This window comes from Opisthocomus hoazin, chromosome 4, assembly GCF_030867145.1.
Source record: "Opisthocomus hoazin isolate bOpiHoa1 chromosome 4, bOpiHoa1.hap1, whole genome shotgun sequence".
NCBI classification, from domain to species: Eukaryota; Metazoa; Chordata; class Aves; order Opisthocomiformes; family Opisthocomidae; genus Opisthocomus; species Opisthocomus hoazin.
The window spans coordinates 83,068,181-83,087,453 of record NC_134417.1 but is presented as its reverse complement, the minus strand read 5'-3'; the positions used below and the strand labels follow the sequence as shown (position 1 = coordinate 83,087,453).

Sequence of the window (19,273 nt, the reverse complement as noted above, 5' to 3'; positions counted from 1 at the left end):
AACTACCACTGAAATCCTGATCTTTTTCACTTAACAGTGGTGGTATACGTTAATTGACTAGATACTGCCAAATAATGCCCAATATGTTGCAGAAATTAAGTGGTAAGTTGATTGGAAAAAATAGTAAGTAGATGGTAACTCGTATTACCACAGCTACACTCTTGCCTGATAAATGTGTAATTAACTTTTGTCGCCTCTGTGTTGTGACTGTAAAACACTTCACAACTAAAAATCAATCTTGTTCAATTACTTTACAGGTTCCAAAACTTCGATCCACCCCTATGAAAGCAAGTTATTGTGGAAATATTTTTGGTGTAAAATCATTCCAGAATATGTAATATTTAACTGATAGCTGCATGAAAGTAAGATTCGTGTTACTTTGGCTTTTTTGTCTCTGTTGACACGGTTGCACATTTCCAAGTTACTACAGCGTGAAAACTGTGTGTTTTAAAGAAAAAAAATAAAACAAAAAAAAAAGATTGTGGCCTGGTTTTGTATAAGTTTTAGGTAAAATTACAATTGATTGTTTTAGGAATTATGATTTAAAATTAATTTTTCTGCAAATCATAAAGCTATATTAAGGTGTTGAGCTTAGCCACTATGCACATTGTAATTATTCATTGTGGCTGTCCAGTTTATGATGCATTCTGGCATTTTGTAAGCTGCTCTGACTAGCAATATATAGAGTCATTTAATGTGTTAACATTGGTTAATAAATGTATTTAAAAAAAACCCTCCCTGCAAGTGTCTGTGTTGCTTTTGGCAGCTGCCCTCGCGTCCCTGCGTGGGCACGCACCAGGCTGCCGTTCGGCGTGGCCCCCCGGAAGGCCGGGGCTGCGGGCGGGCGCGCAGGGCCCGGACTCGCAGGGGCCTCGGGCCGTGCGAGGCCGTCAGCCTTTGGCACCCCTCCCGGCACCGAAAGGGGGTCTGCTCCGCCTGCCCGGGCGGCAGCCTCCGAGGGCCATCCCCGTCCTCCTCTGGGTTTAGGGCCTGGTCCCGCGCTGCCGGCTGCCAGGATGGGGCTCGCAGAGCCGCTTCTGCCCGGGCTCCTCCCCGGCCCAGTCACCACCCCGGGCCTGCGCCTCTTACACATTTTATTAACGAAATCATTTTATCTGGAGGGGCTGAGAGGGCTCCATGAATCCAGCCCCAGCCGTAATGGCGGCAGCACTTCTCTCCCAACCGCAGCCCCGAGAAGCAGTACCGCTCCTGCTCTCACGTACTTTCGAGGCTGGGACTTGCCAGCTGCTAGTGCGGTGCCCGAGGGAGCCGAGGGCCCGCTGGTGCGGGTGCTGCTGCCCACGGGCGCGTCCCGCCACCAGCCCTCGAGGAAGGGGCCCTGGGGATGAGGAGCCGTGACTCGGGGGCTGCAGGAGGGACGCTGTGGGAGTTGGCTCTTCGGTGGCAAGTAAGAATTTCCCTGTGGGAATTAAGACCTGGCAATACTTGCTAGTCCCAGGGGAAAAAGAAAATAATAAAAAAAATTATATTTTAAATATTTAAAGATCCCTCAAAAGTCTCTTTTATTATTTCACTGTCCAAACTTGTCTGACGTTTCCGCGTTTGCCAGTTCAGGTGTCACCAGTGGGGCCAGCGTCGGGGCCAAACTGGTTAAACGCTTCGGAGGTGCCCCAGCAGCTCTGACCCCCCCCCACTGGACACAGGTCCTCTGCGCCCTGCCGTGCCCACCGCACGCCCCACGCCGGGCCCCGGCACAGCAGCGGAGGCTGGTCCTCCCCACTGCCCCAAATCCGCCCATTTCCTTCCACCGGGAAGCTCTGGGTCGGCAGGGGTTTCTCTGAGCTGCTGCGCCTTCGCCATCGCGGGCAGGGCTGCATCCTAGTGCTCCTGACGCATCACTCTTCAAGGCTTCATTTGGCTTCTTATTCCTGGCTTTTCCAATTTTTGTCATTATTATTGCTGCTGTTATTGTTAACATTATTATTATTTAATAATTTCAACTCTGGCTGTTACTTTGTTTTCCTAAGGAGGAGCAGTGGTTTCTGCCTCCTGCTTCCTTTAGGTGGAGTGAGCTGCCCAGCTCAGGGCTCGTTTGCCTTTCCAGAGCTTAAACGACGGAGTATGTGAAATACGTCTGGGATTTGTTACCGGTAGTTAGCGGCTACCCAGTCAATTTTAGCCTCACTGAGTGACAGCACATACGCAATCTGTGCAAATGCTTTCATAAATCAGATTTGGGGGGGGGGAATACCAAAAATAGAAAGGCCCTTCTTGCATTGTTTCATGTTAAGGAAATTCAATTGCAAGTGGAAAGGTCCATCCATTTGTGAGAATAATAAAGTATTTCTGGTTTTTAAGTGTGAGATGTTTACAGCTAATGTAAAAGGAAAAAAAAAACAACTATCTTTATTGCAAAAAACCCTGGAAAAAAGGTCATATTTTCTCTTAATAAAACTTATGTCCAGACATCAAAAGGGTCAAAAGTACATTACACTCCGAGTAATGCTCTTTTTAAAAAAGAAATGCTGGGTTGCTAAAGGTTCAAAATTGTAAAATCAGAAAAAGAAAGAGAACTCAGAGACAATGAAACTGCTCCTCCCGCTCCCCATGGCCATGCCTGCCCCAGTCCCCTCCAGCCCCGCGGCCAGTGGTGATGTGCGGGAAGACGCCTTCAGGCACGGCAAACGGTGATGGAGGGGCTGAAAGTGAATACAGCGTCTGCTTTTTACGTAGAAGGGGACTAATAATTGAAGATAATATGGAAGAAAGACCGAGAAAGTGAGAACGGGCCATGCTAACAGGCAGAGCAATGTGTTTGCTTACGAAGCCGCCGGCCAGTTCCTGTTAACTCCCTGGAAGTGAGAACTAAGCTGGATTCAAGCTTCAGTGGAAACAGGATTTGCCCCAGAGAGGTACCTAAAAATAAACCGGAGCTCTGCACAGAGAAGAGGCTGTGAAGCTGGTTATACGAAATGCTACACTGGTGTTCGGAGAAGGCCTGCTGCAGCAGAACAGTGGTTATTAACAAAGTCAGAGCACTATTTTATTTTCAGCTAACTACTTCGTTTAACCACCTTTCGCAGGCCACCAGCGTGGGTGGCTCAGGGCCCCGCTCGCTGCTGCGCGAGGCCCTGCCTCTGCCCGCTGGGGCTCCCGCGGCGAGAGCCACCTTCCCACCCCTCGGCCCCCGCGCGCTCTGCCCCTCGCAGCGGAGCCTTCGAGGCAGAACACGGCTCCATCCAAAGCAGAAAGGGACTCGGTGCCCAGCACGCAGCAGCTGCCGCAGCCCCTGTCACCACGAAAGAGGGTTTTGGCTGGCGCGGGCTGCCCACGCGTGCCCCGGCTCCTGAGGGCACCCCGCGGGCGGTGCTGTGCGGGGCCGGCGGCTCTCGGTGGGAGCAGAGCCGGGCGTCCGAGCCGCAGCGGCGCAGGCAGCGCGGCGCGGGCAGGGAGCTCCTCTGCTCGGCACCGGCTCCCTCACGGAGACACTGCGCAGCCCGAAACTGCCCTGCGTGGCCTGTGCGCTGGAGAGAGAACGTCCCTGGCTGACGCGACACTCGACCGAGTGACAGAGCCTTTCCCCCTCTTTCCACAAGACTGTGAGTGCTGGAGAGCCTTGTGTTTTTCCCCTGAAGAAAGGAAAGGCGTGCAGCTCCGTAATGCGACTGCTTGTTCTTTTCTCCCTGTGGACACTGGAGCCCGCAGTGTTTCAGTGCCGGGCTCCCTCCCCTCACCAACCGCCACAGCAGCGCCCAAGCTGCTCTGCGCCAGGGGCAGCCGGAGTGGGGCGCTGAGCCCGAGCCCAGGGCCGCTCGCCCCTGCCCACCAGCAGTGTGGCCACTGCGTTGCAGTGCGATGTTTGGATGGGCGCGACGCTGTGCTGGCAAAAAAAGACCCCCAAACCCTGGCGCTTGGTGTTTCACTGCAGTCAGTGGGGTGGTGCTGGGTTTTGGGGCCAGGAAGGGGAGCAGGAGGCAGCTCACACAGCCGGGCCCCGCTGCAGGGTGCTGGGTGTCTGCTCATGGCCGAGCTCTGGACCTGGCCAACAGTGCCATGCCAAGGTGACGGCACGGCCACCGGCTCCAGCCGAGGAAGCTCTGAGCCACCTTGGCCTGGCCTGGTGCAGGACCCTCCTTTCAAAAACCATCGACAATAGCAAGCACCGGCTGCTGTAGCAAAGGCCTGCGCAGGGCAAGGCAGCGAGGGATTGAAGCTGAAGAGCTACAGCTCTCCCCGAACTGCTCCCCAGCCCTGGCACAACCCAGCCTGACCCTCGCAGGCTCCCTGCTCCAGCCCAGCCCTCCCTGCCCAGCAGCACGGCACGGCACGGCACGGCACGGCACGGCACGGCACGGCACGGCACGGCCGCCCTGGGATTGCCGGGGAAATGACACCTGCCCGCGCCTCGACAACCACCCGTGCCACCAGCCCTGACAGCCCGCTCCCGCCTCGGACTGCCGCGCCTCTGGCAGGGCTCAGCACAGAGCCCACACAGCCGTGCCAGCAGCCCCCGTCCCCACTCGGGGTGAGCTCCATCGCCATGGGCACGATGCCCACGGCCCAGAGCCGTGCTTTGGAGCTGATGGCTCCCGGGCAGGAGCTACACTCTCCGTACAGAACGAGCTGCAGAGATATAAACTGTTTACAGGTTTTTCTGGTAACAGCTTGTTCAGAATTTGCCGATTCTTCACCTAATCTTGAGCTCTGGTCAGGAGGTTCCTGGGCAGAGGGAGTGCTTCCATCCCTCCCGCCTGCTGCAATCGCCCTTCGGTGCAAAGCAAAGGTCCCCCATCTCGCAACAACCCTTGCTTCAAAGAATTTACAAACTCGTTTCTGCAGGTTACTGCTCAGCACCTCAGGGCAGAAATCGTGACAGTTTTATGGTGAAGTCCTCCAGCTTGCTGACCGACTGAGCACCCAAGCCTTGTGAGCTCCTGGAGTTTGGAGGAGCTTCACTGCATGGCAGCTGCTATGGCTGAAATGCAAAGCAACATGTCAGCACTTGGAGGAGCAGGCAGAGGAGAAGGAGGAGGAAGAGGAGGACCATTTTGATTTGCCCGTCCAGCAGCTGCAGTAGGAACACAGGATGGCAATTTGGCATGCGGGTGAAATCTGTCCTTTTGCGCGTCAGCACCATAGATCTTTTTAAAGCAGTCACTTTAGGGCAGCACAGCGGTCCCTGGGGACTCTGCTCGCACAGGACACGTGGCTCAGCCATAGGGCGAGGGACACCCGTCAGGACACTCCTGAGGCTCATTTACCTGGGCCAGCTCGATAATCTCTATTAACATGGCCTCACCAGAGCTGACTGTATAAAAAAGTGCAGGACTGGATCCAAAGGAGTAACCATGGGATTTTGGGGGAATTTTTTGTGCTTTGACTTTCTTTTATTCTCTAGTTTTCTTATTTTCTTAGCAATCTTTTAATCCATGGTCTGTGATTCTGTGATTCATTCTGTGATTCAGTTTAGTTGGCTTTCTTCTGTGTTCAGAGCAGGATTCTAGTGAGGCCCCAGCTGGAGCCCTGTGTCCAGTTCTGGGCTCCCCAGTTCAAGAAAGATCAGGAGCTGCTGGAGAGAGTCCAGCGGAGGGCTGCGAGGATGATGAGGGGACTGGAGCATCTCTCCTACAAGGAAAGGCTGAGGGAGCTGGGCTTGTTTGCCTGGAGAAGGCTGAGAGGGGACCTTATAAATGCCTACAAATATCTCAAGGGTGGGTGTCAGGAGGATGGGGCCAGACTCTTTACAGTGGTGCCCAGTGACAGGACAAGGGGCAATGGGCACAAACCGAAGCACAGGAAGTTCTGTCTGAACATGAGGAAGAACTTCTTCCCTCTAGGGTGACGGAGCACTGGAACAGGCTTCCCAGGGAGGTTGTGGAGTCTCCTTCTCTGGAGATCTTCAAGACGCGCCTGGACAAGGTCCTGTGCAGCCTGCTGTAGGTGACCCTGCTTCGGCAGGGGGGTTGGACTAGATGTTCCCCAGAGGTCCCTTCCAATGCCTACCATTCTGTGATTCTGTGTTTTTGTGACTGCTGCTGTGCAAAGGCACTCACAAAGGGCAGGGAAACTTCTCCAAAGGTTTCTGTTGAAGCAAACACCGCCCGGAAGGGAATTTCAGCCAAATCTCTTACCATTTACAAACTAACATTCCTTGCACGGTGATGTCCCTCCAACCTCAAAGGCTGTGTGTGACTCTGGTGGTCCCGCAAAGCCGGGCCCCTCGCCTCGCTTGCTCCCCATGGGCACAGTGGGATCGGGGTGCTCCTCCAGCCTGGCCTCCCGCCGTGAACTGGGGCACAGGGAGTCGACTCTGCGTCAGCTGGGCAGGGCTGATGGTGCCAAATATCAGAAGAGCCCTCCAAGATGCTCATCTGCTTCCTAACGGGAACCAGCTGGGCACGGCGAGGAAGCCATGTAACTCCTGCCGCTCTGTAGGGACCCTAATGAAAATGCTCGCCCTCTGAGAGAGAATTTATCCATATTCAAAGCCAAAGTTAAATATAGGCTCAGGGATTTTTTTGTTTTTGTTTTTTTTAAAGAGTGTGACTTGAACTGCAGGTCTGCATTGAGCAAGCACTCTCAACATGTCCTCTAATTACTATCCTGCCTGGGGCTCAGCACTTCCAGATGAAAACTGGATAAACAGCACAGATACATTTTACCTAAAATTAAGCCAAACTGCCAGCGAGACCAATTGCAACCTGCATTTCTGGTGGCTTTCTCCGACGCTTACCCTTCGTCACGTCTCACTCGGACTCACACCTCGCATCCCGACTTTGTCTCTCTCCCGCAGACGCGTTGGCTGGAGAAGGAGATGGTGCCGCTGGCTGCAAGTCAAGTGCGATGGAAGCGCACGAGTCCGCCTGCGAGCACAGCAAAAAGGCAGCCACTCTGCTTCCACCGTGAGGCTGTGGCCCCGTCATGAGGCACTGGAAAGGAGAGCATTTTAATGAAAGTTTTCATTTCAGAAAATATGGGTTTTGTTAGAAAAGTGTTAAAAATTGAGCAATCTTTAATAGTCATTTTATTATGGCTTAAAACAGCAGTTAAAAGCCTCTTGTTCTGTTAAAAGGCTTTTTCCCTGAGATGGAACAATATTTTCATCCCTTAAATGAAAAAATAGTTATAGCTGAGGCCACACTTTGCTTGTTCCTTTCTCTTTACTAACCAGAGGGCTGTGAGGGGAAGCAAGGAAGAACTTCAGTGTTCTCCCTTCCATCTTTGCTGGCCCTGGGCCCAGGGACAGTCAGCCCGGCTGCGGGTTCTGCCTGAGCCAATGCCTGGTGCTGCACGGTGCTGCATCCTCAGCCCGGCTGCGGCTGCCTGTGGTGTGGAGAGAATCCTGCTGCGGACTCCAGGGAAGTCTCCAAGCCACACGTTTGTGAGAGGCATCCTAGAAACGTTAACGAGCGCATATCTGCAGTGGGAAGTTGAATTCCTTTGTAGCTCCTCGGCCACTGATTTCCTCGGGGCAGTTGTTGGCTGAAACTCTCGTCTTCCTCCGCTCCGCGCACACTGGCTGTGCCGCACTCCCCTCCTGACCTTGCTTCATGGAAACGTCATTTTCTTTGTGCATGCAGCTGCTACTCTTACCCTAGTCTTCCCTAGCTTCCCTGCTCCAGTCCTGCCTTCTCCCTGATAAACCTGCTTTTTTCAGTTTCCTGAACCTTGCGGGTTCTCTGTCCTTTTCTTGCATCACACGTGTCCTCCTGCCTCCACACATCTCCTCTCCTGGGGCTCACCACCAAGCCCCCGGCTGACCTCAGGTGGGACAGCCCCTCGCAGGCTCCAGACCGAACGCGGGGCCAAGAGCAGCAGCGGGGCTGTGTCCTGGCACCTGGGGCTCCCCATTCGAGATGGGCTCACATGGGTGAGAAAGTAAAAACGTAGGCACCTAAAACTAGGTGAGTCCACTGGGTTGGGTAGACTCCATTGCTTGACCCTTACCTCCACATGCACGATCTTCTCTTTTCTGGCCTTACCTCCTTTTCGTGTCCCTAAAACTCTTCCTAAAACTGCCCTCCTTTGCGCCCTCCTGCACCGGCGTCCTCCTCAGCAGCGATGGCTTGCTACGGCTCTTCCCTCAGTGCCCTCTCCCCAGCATCTCCAAACCTTTCCCGCGTGCTGCCACTCACCCTTGGAAGCCCGTTCCTGTCGTGGTGCTTCCACCGGCTTCGTCCCCTCCTTCAGAGCCTCCACTGGACGCTTCCTTGCCTGAAGCCTATCACCATTGATCTACCAAAGCATGAAATGAAAACAAGATCAACTTTGGGCCTTCAGGATCAGCCCACTCACTGGCCATAGCTGTCTAATATTTTGCAATAATTTTTAAAATTATTTTTAATTGTGTCGTGGAATCCCTGGAGAAAGACTTTGTTTTCATCCTCCCTGGGTGGATCACGCAGAAGACAACAGTGCCCTTGGCTTTGAAGGAATCTTGTCCATGCACACCAGCAAGAAATGCGAGCGTCGTCCTGGCATTGATTTGACTGGTGTGATGCAGTGTGACCTGCTCAGGGAAGCTATGGCTGATCTTCAGTGCCATGCAGTTTCCAAAAACGTACAGACATGAGCTGGTGCTGGTTTTCTGGGTAAGGAAGGCAGAGCCGCTGTTTCCAAGATGTTGACCTCAGTGAGGTCCAGCACAGATAAGGCAAGCCTCGAGAGGATTTCTGGACCAGCTTTAAGGTGATACCCCTCAAAAGAGAGCAGAAGATCCTTGGAGAGGAAAGCCTGTTCATCTGAAGCATGGTAAGGGGAGTGAGAGCTTTGGGGAAGGTGGGCTGCCAAACGAAGCACTCTGGATACCAAAAAATAACTCAGGTTGAAATTTTATACTTCATCCCCAAATGCAATGATCCATTCCTACGTTCAGAATGTAGATTCTGGTTACGGATTTTTTCCTCCCGAAATCTCTGCCAGTTTTAAGCAAAAAGTTGTTCTATTCAACCAACCAACCAACTCACTGCAAACCAGAGCTGGCTCGTACCCTGGGCACAGCGGGGTCCATCCCCCTGGGATGACCCTTCTGGGCTGTGCCTCTCCCCGGCTGCCCGGCACCCAGCCCGGGCCCCCAGCCCACCCGCACAGGGCCCACCGCAGGGCCCTGCGTCCTGGGGCTGCGGGGAGGGGTCTGCGACTGCAGAAGTCCCCCCAAACCCAGCCCGCTGTGCAAGGTGACGGGTGAGAACTGGTGGCTGATCTCTGGGCACGTTGTGCCCCCCTCCCTGCCTTAGATGGTAATGGTTCATCAAGCAAATTTTTGTGTTGAAAAATGCACAAAAAAGGCTGCAAGGTCTCTTCTCAAGCTTTTTTCCAGTTCTTACCTTGTTAGTATCAACCTGATAATGAATGAATTCTAATGTTCTCATTGTGCATGAAATTATTCTTCCAACCTTATTACAGATTTTCTGTTGTTGTTGAGATTGCCCACCAGCTTTTCAGCACTCTTGCCACCATTTGCAAAAATGATTTTTAAAATGTGTTCTTGAAATATTTTTACCTTTTAAAAGTCCTCATCACCATTAGGATAAAACATCAAAAACATTTTTTTTAAAGAAAATGGTTTGCAAAATTGAATCAGAACTACTGTTGTTCTGCCATCCTCCTCCTTCTGCCAACTCCAACTCGCCCTCTTCCCCCCCCGGTTTTCAGGTTGCACTCTGTGCTCCAGAAAATTGTGGGTCCTCTAACCCGCCCCCACCCGTTGCGATGAGCAACCTGAAATTTAAGCCATTGGAGATGGGATTTAATACCCTGAACTCCTCAGATGGGCTACCAAAGAAGACCCCGGTTCAGGGGACGCTGCTGCTCAGTGGTGGGCAGCCAGCTCTGGAATGCCGGCAGCTTTGGAAGTGGCCTGTGGAAACAGGCAGACTCCACTCCCCAGGGGTTTTACCTGGTGGTCCAAGGCTTCCGAATCGACGCAGAGGTTCCAGCCCCACGTGCGTGAGCAAGCAGTTACCCACGTGCTTCCGCTGGCAGGAAGCTCCAGCAGAGATGCCACACCTGCGTCGATAGCTTAAGCGACCGATTAGCAGTATGTCGGCAGCGAGACCTTGCAACAAAAGTGATAAGTGACAAATGTGAGGAGTTTTACAGTACTAATGCTTGTTATTGCTTCTCACAAAATGTTACCAAGCTTACAATAATCTTTACACTTTCAGCAAAAATGTGAACAGTATATTTGAATATATTAAAAAGAATTAAAAAAACATTTCACAAAAAACATCTGTTGCCATATGAAAGTCTTTCGGCAATAAGTGCCCACACCAGTATTTAAACATTGTTAAAACTATAATGATTTGTACTAATAAATTATGCAACAAGAGAGGTAAACAAAATAAAATTACAGTATAGCTCTCCGTGTTCCTCCAGTGAGCGTCGGCAGCTCTCGGAAGCTCCGTTTTAGATGACTAATTAAGAAACCGATATTTTCAGAGCAACAAAAATAAAAGCTTTTATTTGTTCATTTGAATATAAAACAGGCGTTATCACAGATGTACAAAGCGTACTGGTGGTTTAACATACAAGAAGGTTGCTGTCCTTTGCACATAAAAATTTCTGTTTGAAACTGTGATTGGCTGAGTCACATGAATTTCTCTAACCAGTCACCACACTCTATGAAATAACGCTGCTAACATTCAACTGATAAAAGGGACAGTCTTCCCTTGGGTAAAGTGTCAAGCAGGATTAAATATATATAATAAACAAGCACCATGAGGAATCTGCTCCTGTTTGATTAGTTTTGTGTTTAAATGTTCATTGTGTACCCTCTTTTTTTGTGCATGTGCATCAAGTTGATTACATGGTTTTGTCTGACTCCAAAAGCACAAGGTCACAAGACAAACATTTTATACATTCTCATGAATGGTTTATCTACAGTACAGTTTCTAATGCAGAACAATCCTTCTTTATTGCTCGGTCTGATGGTGCTTAAATGTTTCCTTCCTTTTGCTTGCACAACAAAACCAGAAACTCGGTTTATCATTTCTCTTAACTCAGGATTTAACAACCACGGATGACAGGTTGCAGAAGAGAGCTGTTATTAACTGCGTTTCACAACTGCATTGCAGTTCTTTTATTCTCTACAAATGCAAAGTTGACTTCATGAAGGTTAAAGTGACGCTTTGAACGACAGCGAGATTTGTTTTGCAGTACTGAGATCAGCGGTAGCAGGACTTCACAAGTTAGTTCACACACTGCAATTATGTTTGTAATCAATCAACATCTTGTCTGAAACCTTACAACGACTTGCCATTAAGAACAGATTTTATTCTTTTCAGGGAGCAGAAAATGAGTTTGACAAAATATAGGACTGGTCTGCAGAGCATGGACGGGGCTATTCACAGGACAGTGGGGGCGGGAAGGATGGCCTGAAAGAAAACGCGTCTGACATGGCGAGATGCTCTGTACTGTACATGCAGACTAAAACGTCCCTACCTTTTAAAAAGATTTCAAACACCCAGCGTTGAGACGCCCTGATACGTGATATAAACACGGGTACATCTGCCCTGCAACAATCTTAGTCATGCACATCCGAGAGCCAGCACGTGAACGGCGTCTGGGACAAGAAGAAAAGCATCCGTGGCCTGCAGCTGGTAAATCCCACTCTTGATCACAGACAGGTCAGTTCGGTTACAACCACGTGACGGAAGGGGAAGGCTGCAAACAAAAGGGGCGCGGGGTGCAGGGAAGACAACGGAACTGGGGGATCAAACCTCTCGTTTATCCAAAGGTAGTAAAATGAAGGCAGCTGTGATGCATGTTTTCCTACTCTTCTCCCGCAACGGCCTCAGGCGGGAGACCGCGGGACTCCTCCGCTCTTGGAACAGGCGGGTCGGTTCCTCCGACGTTTGAACGCCTGCAGGGACCGGTCAGCAGGTGCACGGTTGGTGCCAACCCGGTTGTAGTGACTGTACGCTCCTCTCTGTTAAGGAATAAATTAAAGACCATCGCAACAATCGTTTCCTGTAAATGTAAACTGGATGCATTGGCCACCGAGCTACGTGTCCTAGCTGAGAGGCAAATTGATAACTCTGTGCAAATAACCCCAAAACTTTTCCTTATAGCAATAAAAACACCAACTAAAACAATGAAAAAAATTGTGCAACAAAGTTCTGCAGCTAGACAACAGTGCTATTCCTCAACCTGCCTTTTCTAAGTCTAACAAGTGTATGCACATGCCAGCACGAATATTTATTGTTGCCTCCATGGCAAAGAAAAGAAAATTGTTGTAGTGCATTTTTAGTCTTAAATTCATTCACTGCCTTAAAGGCAGCAATAATTCCACTTGCTGGTATCTAGAGGATTCTTTTCGACAGGGATACTTAGCAATCCAGGATTGCTTCTTTTCCAAAAAATTTGTGAGTAACATTTGATTATCTACAGTGGGAGACACCATGCAAGTGACAAGTACTGCATTTTAAACTTTAAAATCTTTTGTCATTAGTGAATTTATATTTCATATATATATATTTGATGTGATACTATCCACTCAAGATAATACAACACTTTGTTTTTATATTAGTAAACATTTCAAGAGTTTAATATTCTTGAATGTTTTTTCTCTTTTATACTTCTAAAGAGATCAAAATAAATTAAACGTTTTGTACATAATTACAGAAGAAGTAGTTAACTTATGTTATCTTTTCAGTTTAGTACAAAGATATTTGCAAGTTCATTGCCGAAATACACCTTATTTATAAATTTCTTCCATTCTAACGCTAACAGCAAAGGCTCTTTGGCCTTTGGCCTTTCAGCATCTCCGCCAGAAAGCTGCAAGATCTCTAATTGAAAGGTGCTACTGTGGGTATTCTCCTCGTACCACTACGTAGTTTCCTAAGATTTGGGATCTAAAATGGCTTCAGTTAGTAACGGATCTGTATTCATCAGCTTTTTATGACATATTAAAACAGATGACGAAAACAATTATTTGTATTAGTATGCAAATTGTTTCAAAAGAATCCATCTGGAGGGCAGAATAAAAAAAAAATCTACTTCAGCTTAATGTAAAATACAAAGCCACATTTACTCAAAAAGCAGTATTGTCCAATAAGCAAAAAAAAAAGGTTTAAAATGGGCTTTTCCAACACACGGAAGGGCCCTACCCCATAGTCCTTCTTTTCTAAAATTTAGTGGTAAAAGAAAACATTTCACATTTTTATTTCCTGCCAATCGTGACTGCTTTGAAAAGTCGTAATAGAAACAGTTCCATACTGATGAGTGTCAGCATCTTATCTGCACACTTTTTTTAGTGGACACCAAAAAATTTTATACATCTATAGTAAAGTCCATGGAAGCTTTAAGGTACAAGACTACATGTTGTAGGCCACATAGATGGGATCTAGCTGGTCTGCCAAAAATCCATCTCGTAGGTGCATACGTTGTTTCTCTCCACGGGAGTTGATAGGAATTACACCAATGTCCACAACCACCACCACCCCTACAATCAGATAGTGTTCCTCCAGGACCACGTTGGTGACCAAAGGAACCAGGTCCAAAGCTTCTTGCTCCGATCCATCCAGCTCAACTACAACGACCAACAAATTGGTCCAGGTAAACACCGCACTGGAACGAAAGAAAAAATAATTTTAGTGGTGGGGTTTTTTTGTCCATTTCATTTTTTGTCCTGTTCATTCTGCCTTGGTTACCTTTTGTTTCAACTCCTAGGGCTCCTTCTGCGTGCTCACCACAAAGCATAAGGAGCAAGCAAGAACAGGTCCACAGGGCAGAGGCAGAACAGCCCCATCAGCTCTTGCTTTCATGTTGCTGCAATACTAAGTATTGGGCTAAACTTTACAAAGACTTGGGTCTAATCCTTGCACGTCATGCAAGGAGGTAGGAAGGCAATGCGCGATTCCCTCTGAAGCCAGAGAACTGTCACAGCACTGCTGTGTTCGTGAAGGCATGCATGAGCAATGTGGGGGTGGAGGTGTCTTCTCTTGGGTTTTTTGAAGGGCAGCCCAGAAGAGCAAGGGAGGTTAAGTGGAGGCACCAAAAGGAACAGCAGGAACATAGTCCGAGGTGAAAGATCTTTGGGATAAACTGCCTAGCGCAGGGGTGCGGAGCCCTGGGAGGGTTCACCCAGCATGCTGCAGGCTGCGGAGGTCCCTGGGTGGCGGGGAGGGGTGCTGGGCTCACATGGCTGCGTGCCTTCTGCGCAGGGCTGCCTGCTGTCCGGGCAGGACAGAGCTCAGCACTGAAGAGCTGCGATTCTTCTGGACCAGTTGGTTTATACAGAAATAAGCAGCGTCTCCATCTGTTTTATTCTGGCTGTGTTTTATTTCTGCTGGGTTTAAGGGGACAGGAGCCTTTATATTCCTTATTAACAGGTGAGATGGTCAAGGGAACACCATTATGACCAGTATGACCTCTTTACTGAAAGAACTTCGTAAGACCCCAAAATTTTGGTTAAACTCTTGAGCTGAAGAAGGTAAATTTTGCTTTCTGCTACTGGGCATCTTTTCTGGCTCAGGATAATGCATTTATCTTTCCAAATATGGAGGCGGGGAGGGTGTGGAAGTCTGGCGTTTGCTTCCCTCCATCCTCCTCTCCACGTCTCAAATGTCTCCAAAGACTCTGAAGTCTCACAGGAGGTCAGCAGGACTGAGGCTCCACAAAGAGCAATCTCATTCTTCTTCGCAGGTGTTCAAGACACAGACGATGGTTATTTCTTCCTCTAACTTGTTCCACAGCATAAATAATAATATTCTATACATGTAACTCATACCTCAAGCCCTGTACTTTACGCTCCTTTACCTGATAAAATCAGGGGATAATTTCCCAGAACTATCTCAAAGATAAGCATCTGAAAGTTAGGATATATTATGTATATAAGCCAACTTCAAAAAGAGCTACTTACCTTAAGGTCAACGCTTGATCGAGACAGAAGTGTGCTGCTTTAGTCTACTAAGACAATTCTGAAAATCTCTGTATTTTGGAAACATATCTTACTTGCCCAAAAGTTAGCTATGAAAATGTGGTCTATGTTGTTGCTTAGCAGAATGAATTTTAGGAGAAAAGTACTTGCTATTAAAAAAAAATTCATTTTCAGATCCTGCCAAAGTACTATTTGATGGAATTCTTACATGCTTATTGATCTGGAAAACGAACGGGCAACCAAAGCAAGACTGTGCAGGATCCTTTTGACTTAGTACTGCTATGAAATGAATTTTAATTTGTAATTATGTTTTCACAGACATTCTAGTAAGTTTTGATTAATGCTGAATATTAACAAAGTGAAGTATCAGTCTGCACAGGTGACCATCTCCAGAGAGGTCCTAGAATTTTTCTGGATTGTTGTACAAACATCTAAATTAATAACGTATCTATTTTAACAAAAAAGCCTGGGGAGGTTTTATTAAAGTGTAAATTAGCACTTGAAACCATGTCTTAAACCTACTGTTAGCTTGTTACTTGAGAAAGCAATGAATGGCAAGATTCAGGAGCAGGTCCCTAAAACATGGCTTAGAAGAAGTCAGTTTGAGTTCAGAAGACTGATTCTCAAAACCTTCATGAAGCTTCTATTAAGTCCTGGAGCCACTGATGGTCCTAAGAGGGTTTCAATCTAATTTAAAACTCATTTCATATGTCATGATTCTAACTTACTGGTGACCACTGTAAGTAAAATGAAATATTGCCCTTTATGTTCTCACCAGTTGAGATAAAGATATGTCGGCCAGCTTGTACCATTTATGAACACATTAACTTCCTAGCCCTGATAGATAACAAAAAAAAAAAGCAAACAAAAAACTAGGGACCCAGGAAGGCTGCACCTTCTCAAGAAATTACAGAGTCACACCCAACAGATGCAACACAGCCAATGCACTGAGCCGGTAACGGCCTTGTCCTGCTGCCTCCACCCCATCAAATGCTTCAGGAAAAGCAAGGAAGCTGTTGAAACACCTCCAGAGAAAGAGGCCCATAATGGTTTTCTTCTGTAAGCATCATGACTTTACCTATTTGTCATTATATAGAGAGAGAAAACCACTTCCCTCTTTCAAGGGTCTGAAGTTTAAATGAGTAAACAATATGCTTTAATTAAAACACATACACATACATTCTTTCTCAAGACATTTTGCAGCATTAAAAACACTTTGAAAAATGGCTGGTGCAGTTGTACATCACAATGAAAACAGATAGTGCCACTCTTTCCCTTGTTACACACTGAGACACAGGAGGTCCACAATCAGAGGCTGTTGATTTTGTGCTATAACTTCTTAAGAGAGAAGAATAATTTTAAATGACCATTTAGATCTGATCCTCAGTGACAGAGGTTGCACAGCAGGATCACGTGTCAGTTAATAAGTCCCTGCTTTCCCCAACAGTGTTAAATGTTACAAAATGAGCACGTGTTTCTTCGTAGCTGAGGCTGTTTTCACAACCTATCAAGCGGACATGCCCAGTGCCTTTTGTTTGCAATCGGTATCGATGCAGTTAAATCCTTAATGGGTCACTGAAACCGAAACAACAGTGGCCTCCAACAAGCAGAGAGGCTCATGCCCCCATCCAAAGAAAGGCACAAAGTACACAAAAAAGGAAAGATTTAACTATTATATTGTCAAGGGGTGTTTCACAAGAGGACAAGAGGAGGATCTCTAAGAGAAGCTGAAAGAGAAGTGAGAGAAGTGAAGGACAGTCAGGACTAGGACTACGAATGAAAACTGCATGATGGTGGCTTGAGAGAGCTACCAGGCAGAGAACTGGTTAGGAAGAGGTTGGGAACTGTGAGCAAACCAGACGTTGCTGCTCGGAACCACTGTGTGTCCATTTGCTGCAGGGACCACATCAGAGAAACATCTAACTCATCAGCACCCTCTATTTTTTGAGGAGGAAAACACCCTGAATACTTTCAATTTTGGCCTTTGGGCAAGGGTTAGTAATAGTTGAGCATGTTTTCTGAAATCTTGCTCATGTGCCTTGTATGTTATCAACCAACTACTGGGAAGAGTTAAGGCACCAAGAATTATTGGCATGTACTTCTACCATCTTGCAGAAATTCAGTGGCCTTTTTTTCAGTCCTCCCAGCTTACCCCAACCCTTCTTCAGTTGCCACTATCCCACTCAGGATTTCCATGATAATGGAAGGAAAAGGATCCTCAAAGTGCTTTCAGTGGTCTTGAAACCAGGAACATAATTTAAGCATTTTTGGCCACTGAAACCCATGATGACCATTTCTGCAGTGTGATATGGCTGCTTCATTCGCTGCCCAAGAGCTCACACTTTGAGGACACACAGATCTGTGACAAACAGGTACTGCTGAACACATCAATTTATGAATCTGTGGCCATCTTATAATAGGGCTGTCCCCAAAGAGCTTGGTCTGAAAACTTTCCATCCACTGCTGATACTGATCTGACACATTTTCAAGGAGCATTTCACAGCATCCTTGAAGTGTTCACACCGGTCTCTCTGCGGACACAGAAGCCGCCACCCTGCGCAATGGCTACCTGGCACGAGAGCACACCAGCAGTGGTGATGCTCCAGGGGGGAAGCAGTGAGGCAAAACCTCAGCTACAGTCAGTCAAGCAATTAACTGCCTTAATTTTAACAGATACTGAAGAAAACAGAAAGGTGTTTTAAGAAACCAGGTTGGTCGCTGTGCTTCATTATTAAGTTTACTGCTCCAGGCCACACCCTTGCAGCCAGGATTGAAAAGAAAAATGAAGAGTCACATTTTTTACTTGCTAAATCGCTCTGGCTGTTGCGACAGGTTCATTTTGGCTGAAAGGAGAAGAGCTGAGCTGAGGTTATATCAAAACAAAACAACTACCTGACTCAGTCTTCTGATGCAAGAATAATGAAAAGCAATTTGTTCTCGTGTTGGCCTCAAGAAATGATTACCTGCTGTGTGCATCTGATGATGTGATATATTGATTAAGACAACATCATTATTAACTCATTGATTTACTGCTTCAATTTCCATTGTGACCTTGATTTGATCACTGCTTGGTTTATTAATAACCAATTCAAAAGTAACAGTGTGTTCACTAATAAAATTTATTAGTGTGTTCATTTATTTGAAATGTTTGCTTGCTTACTCCTGCTAATAACAGCACTCCTAAAGCTTGAGCTCATACCCGTTTGCTTTTGCTCGTTAGGATAAAAATCTCAAACTCCAAGAAACAGCTACTGACCTACCTGAGAGCTGCTTGGCCCTCTTAAAATAAAAGCTTAATCCTTCACTTGCACTTAAAACCACAAAAGAAAAGAAACATATTGAATGATCTCTGCAGAAAACAGTCCTTCCTGATTAAATCTGTTTGTGAAACATTTCATCCTAAGGACATATTTACAGCCAGGTTGTAAAACCTGTGACCATCCCGACAGGCCACTTCCCGGATCAACTGCAATATCCAAGAAAAACCCCCAGACGCCATAGATATTTCAGCTTTCTGTAAGGGCCCGGGTGTTAGATAATCCTTACCATTCTGTGATGCTCTTGTGTGCTCTAATTACCGAGGTTTCAATATCGATCGGATGGTATCTCATCCCCCGTAACTCCATGGCTTCATCTAATGCACCCACAACGTAAAGTGCATCATGGCGTTCTGGTTATATGGAAATAAATGTTAAAGAGTATGTTCTCAAGTACATTAAGCTACAAAAATGTTCACATTAATATGTAAATAAAGTAAGTATAACATTTATAGGTTCTCCTCGAATTTCTGAAACCCCAAAGTGACTTCCGAAGTAGTGAGAATTTTCCATTACTGCAGTGCAACGCAGAGCAGAAAGTGCAGGAGAGGAAGGCAGAAACACTGATCCCATTTGAAGAAGGGAAAGGGGGAAGTCTTCACCCATCGACCGTGGCATAAATTCCTGTTTTTCTCCCAGGTGGATGCAGAACAGACTCATTCTTTTTTAAGTTGCCCTAAATAGACAATAGGCTCGTCGTTTCTCTCTCTTTCTTTTGAGAGAGAAAGGATGGATTTGACCCTAACAGTACGGATAATGTTTTTCAGTAGCTTTGAGAGGCCAGGACTGATGCTTGAGGTGTATTACAAAGGTGCTTCTCAGTAAACTGGAAATACGTGCTATCTGCCAGGTAGCAGTTTGCTCCTTCAGACAGATGGCAAGCTCTGGAGTGTAATGCTCTTCTAGTACAAATTTTTACTGACTAAAGAAATAAATGAGGCAGAAATGACACTTTTTAAAAGATATTAGGCTGATAATAAACGATTGCATGTTATCCATAAAGAAATAATATTCGCTAATAGACTTAAAAGCAGGTAATTGGCTCTTTTTACATTAATTTAGATGCACGGTGGTAATGTAATGGCAATATAACCTCTACCAGTAATAAAGGGCA

At 47.1% G+C, this 19,273-nt stretch overlaps 1 protein-coding gene across 6 annotated transcripts in view; it reads right to left on the bottom strand.

Moving 5' to 3' along the window:
- Nucleotides 1–10,106: 10,106 nt before the first annotated feature.
- Nucleotides 10,107–19,273, bottom strand: part of DIP2C (disco interacting protein 2 homolog C) — a 326,462-nt gene continuing 317,295 nt past the window's right edge. For 4 of the 6 annotated variants that reach the window (XM_075419734.1, XM_075419736.1, XM_075419738.1 and 1 more), the window contains 2 exons: nucleotides 18,389–18,512; nucleotides 10,108–13,530 (listed from right to left, as the gene is read on the bottom strand). In XM_075419734.1, coding sequence (XP_075275849.1) covers nucleotides 13,278–13,530; nucleotides 18,389–18,512 — 377 coding nt within the window. In that variant the 3' untranslated portion in view covers nucleotides 10,108–13,277. Of the gene's footprint in view, nucleotides 13,531–18,388; nucleotides 18,513–19,273 lie in introns of all 6 variants that reach the window. The other 2 variants (XM_075419735.1, XM_075419739.1) reach the window with 2 other exon arrangements.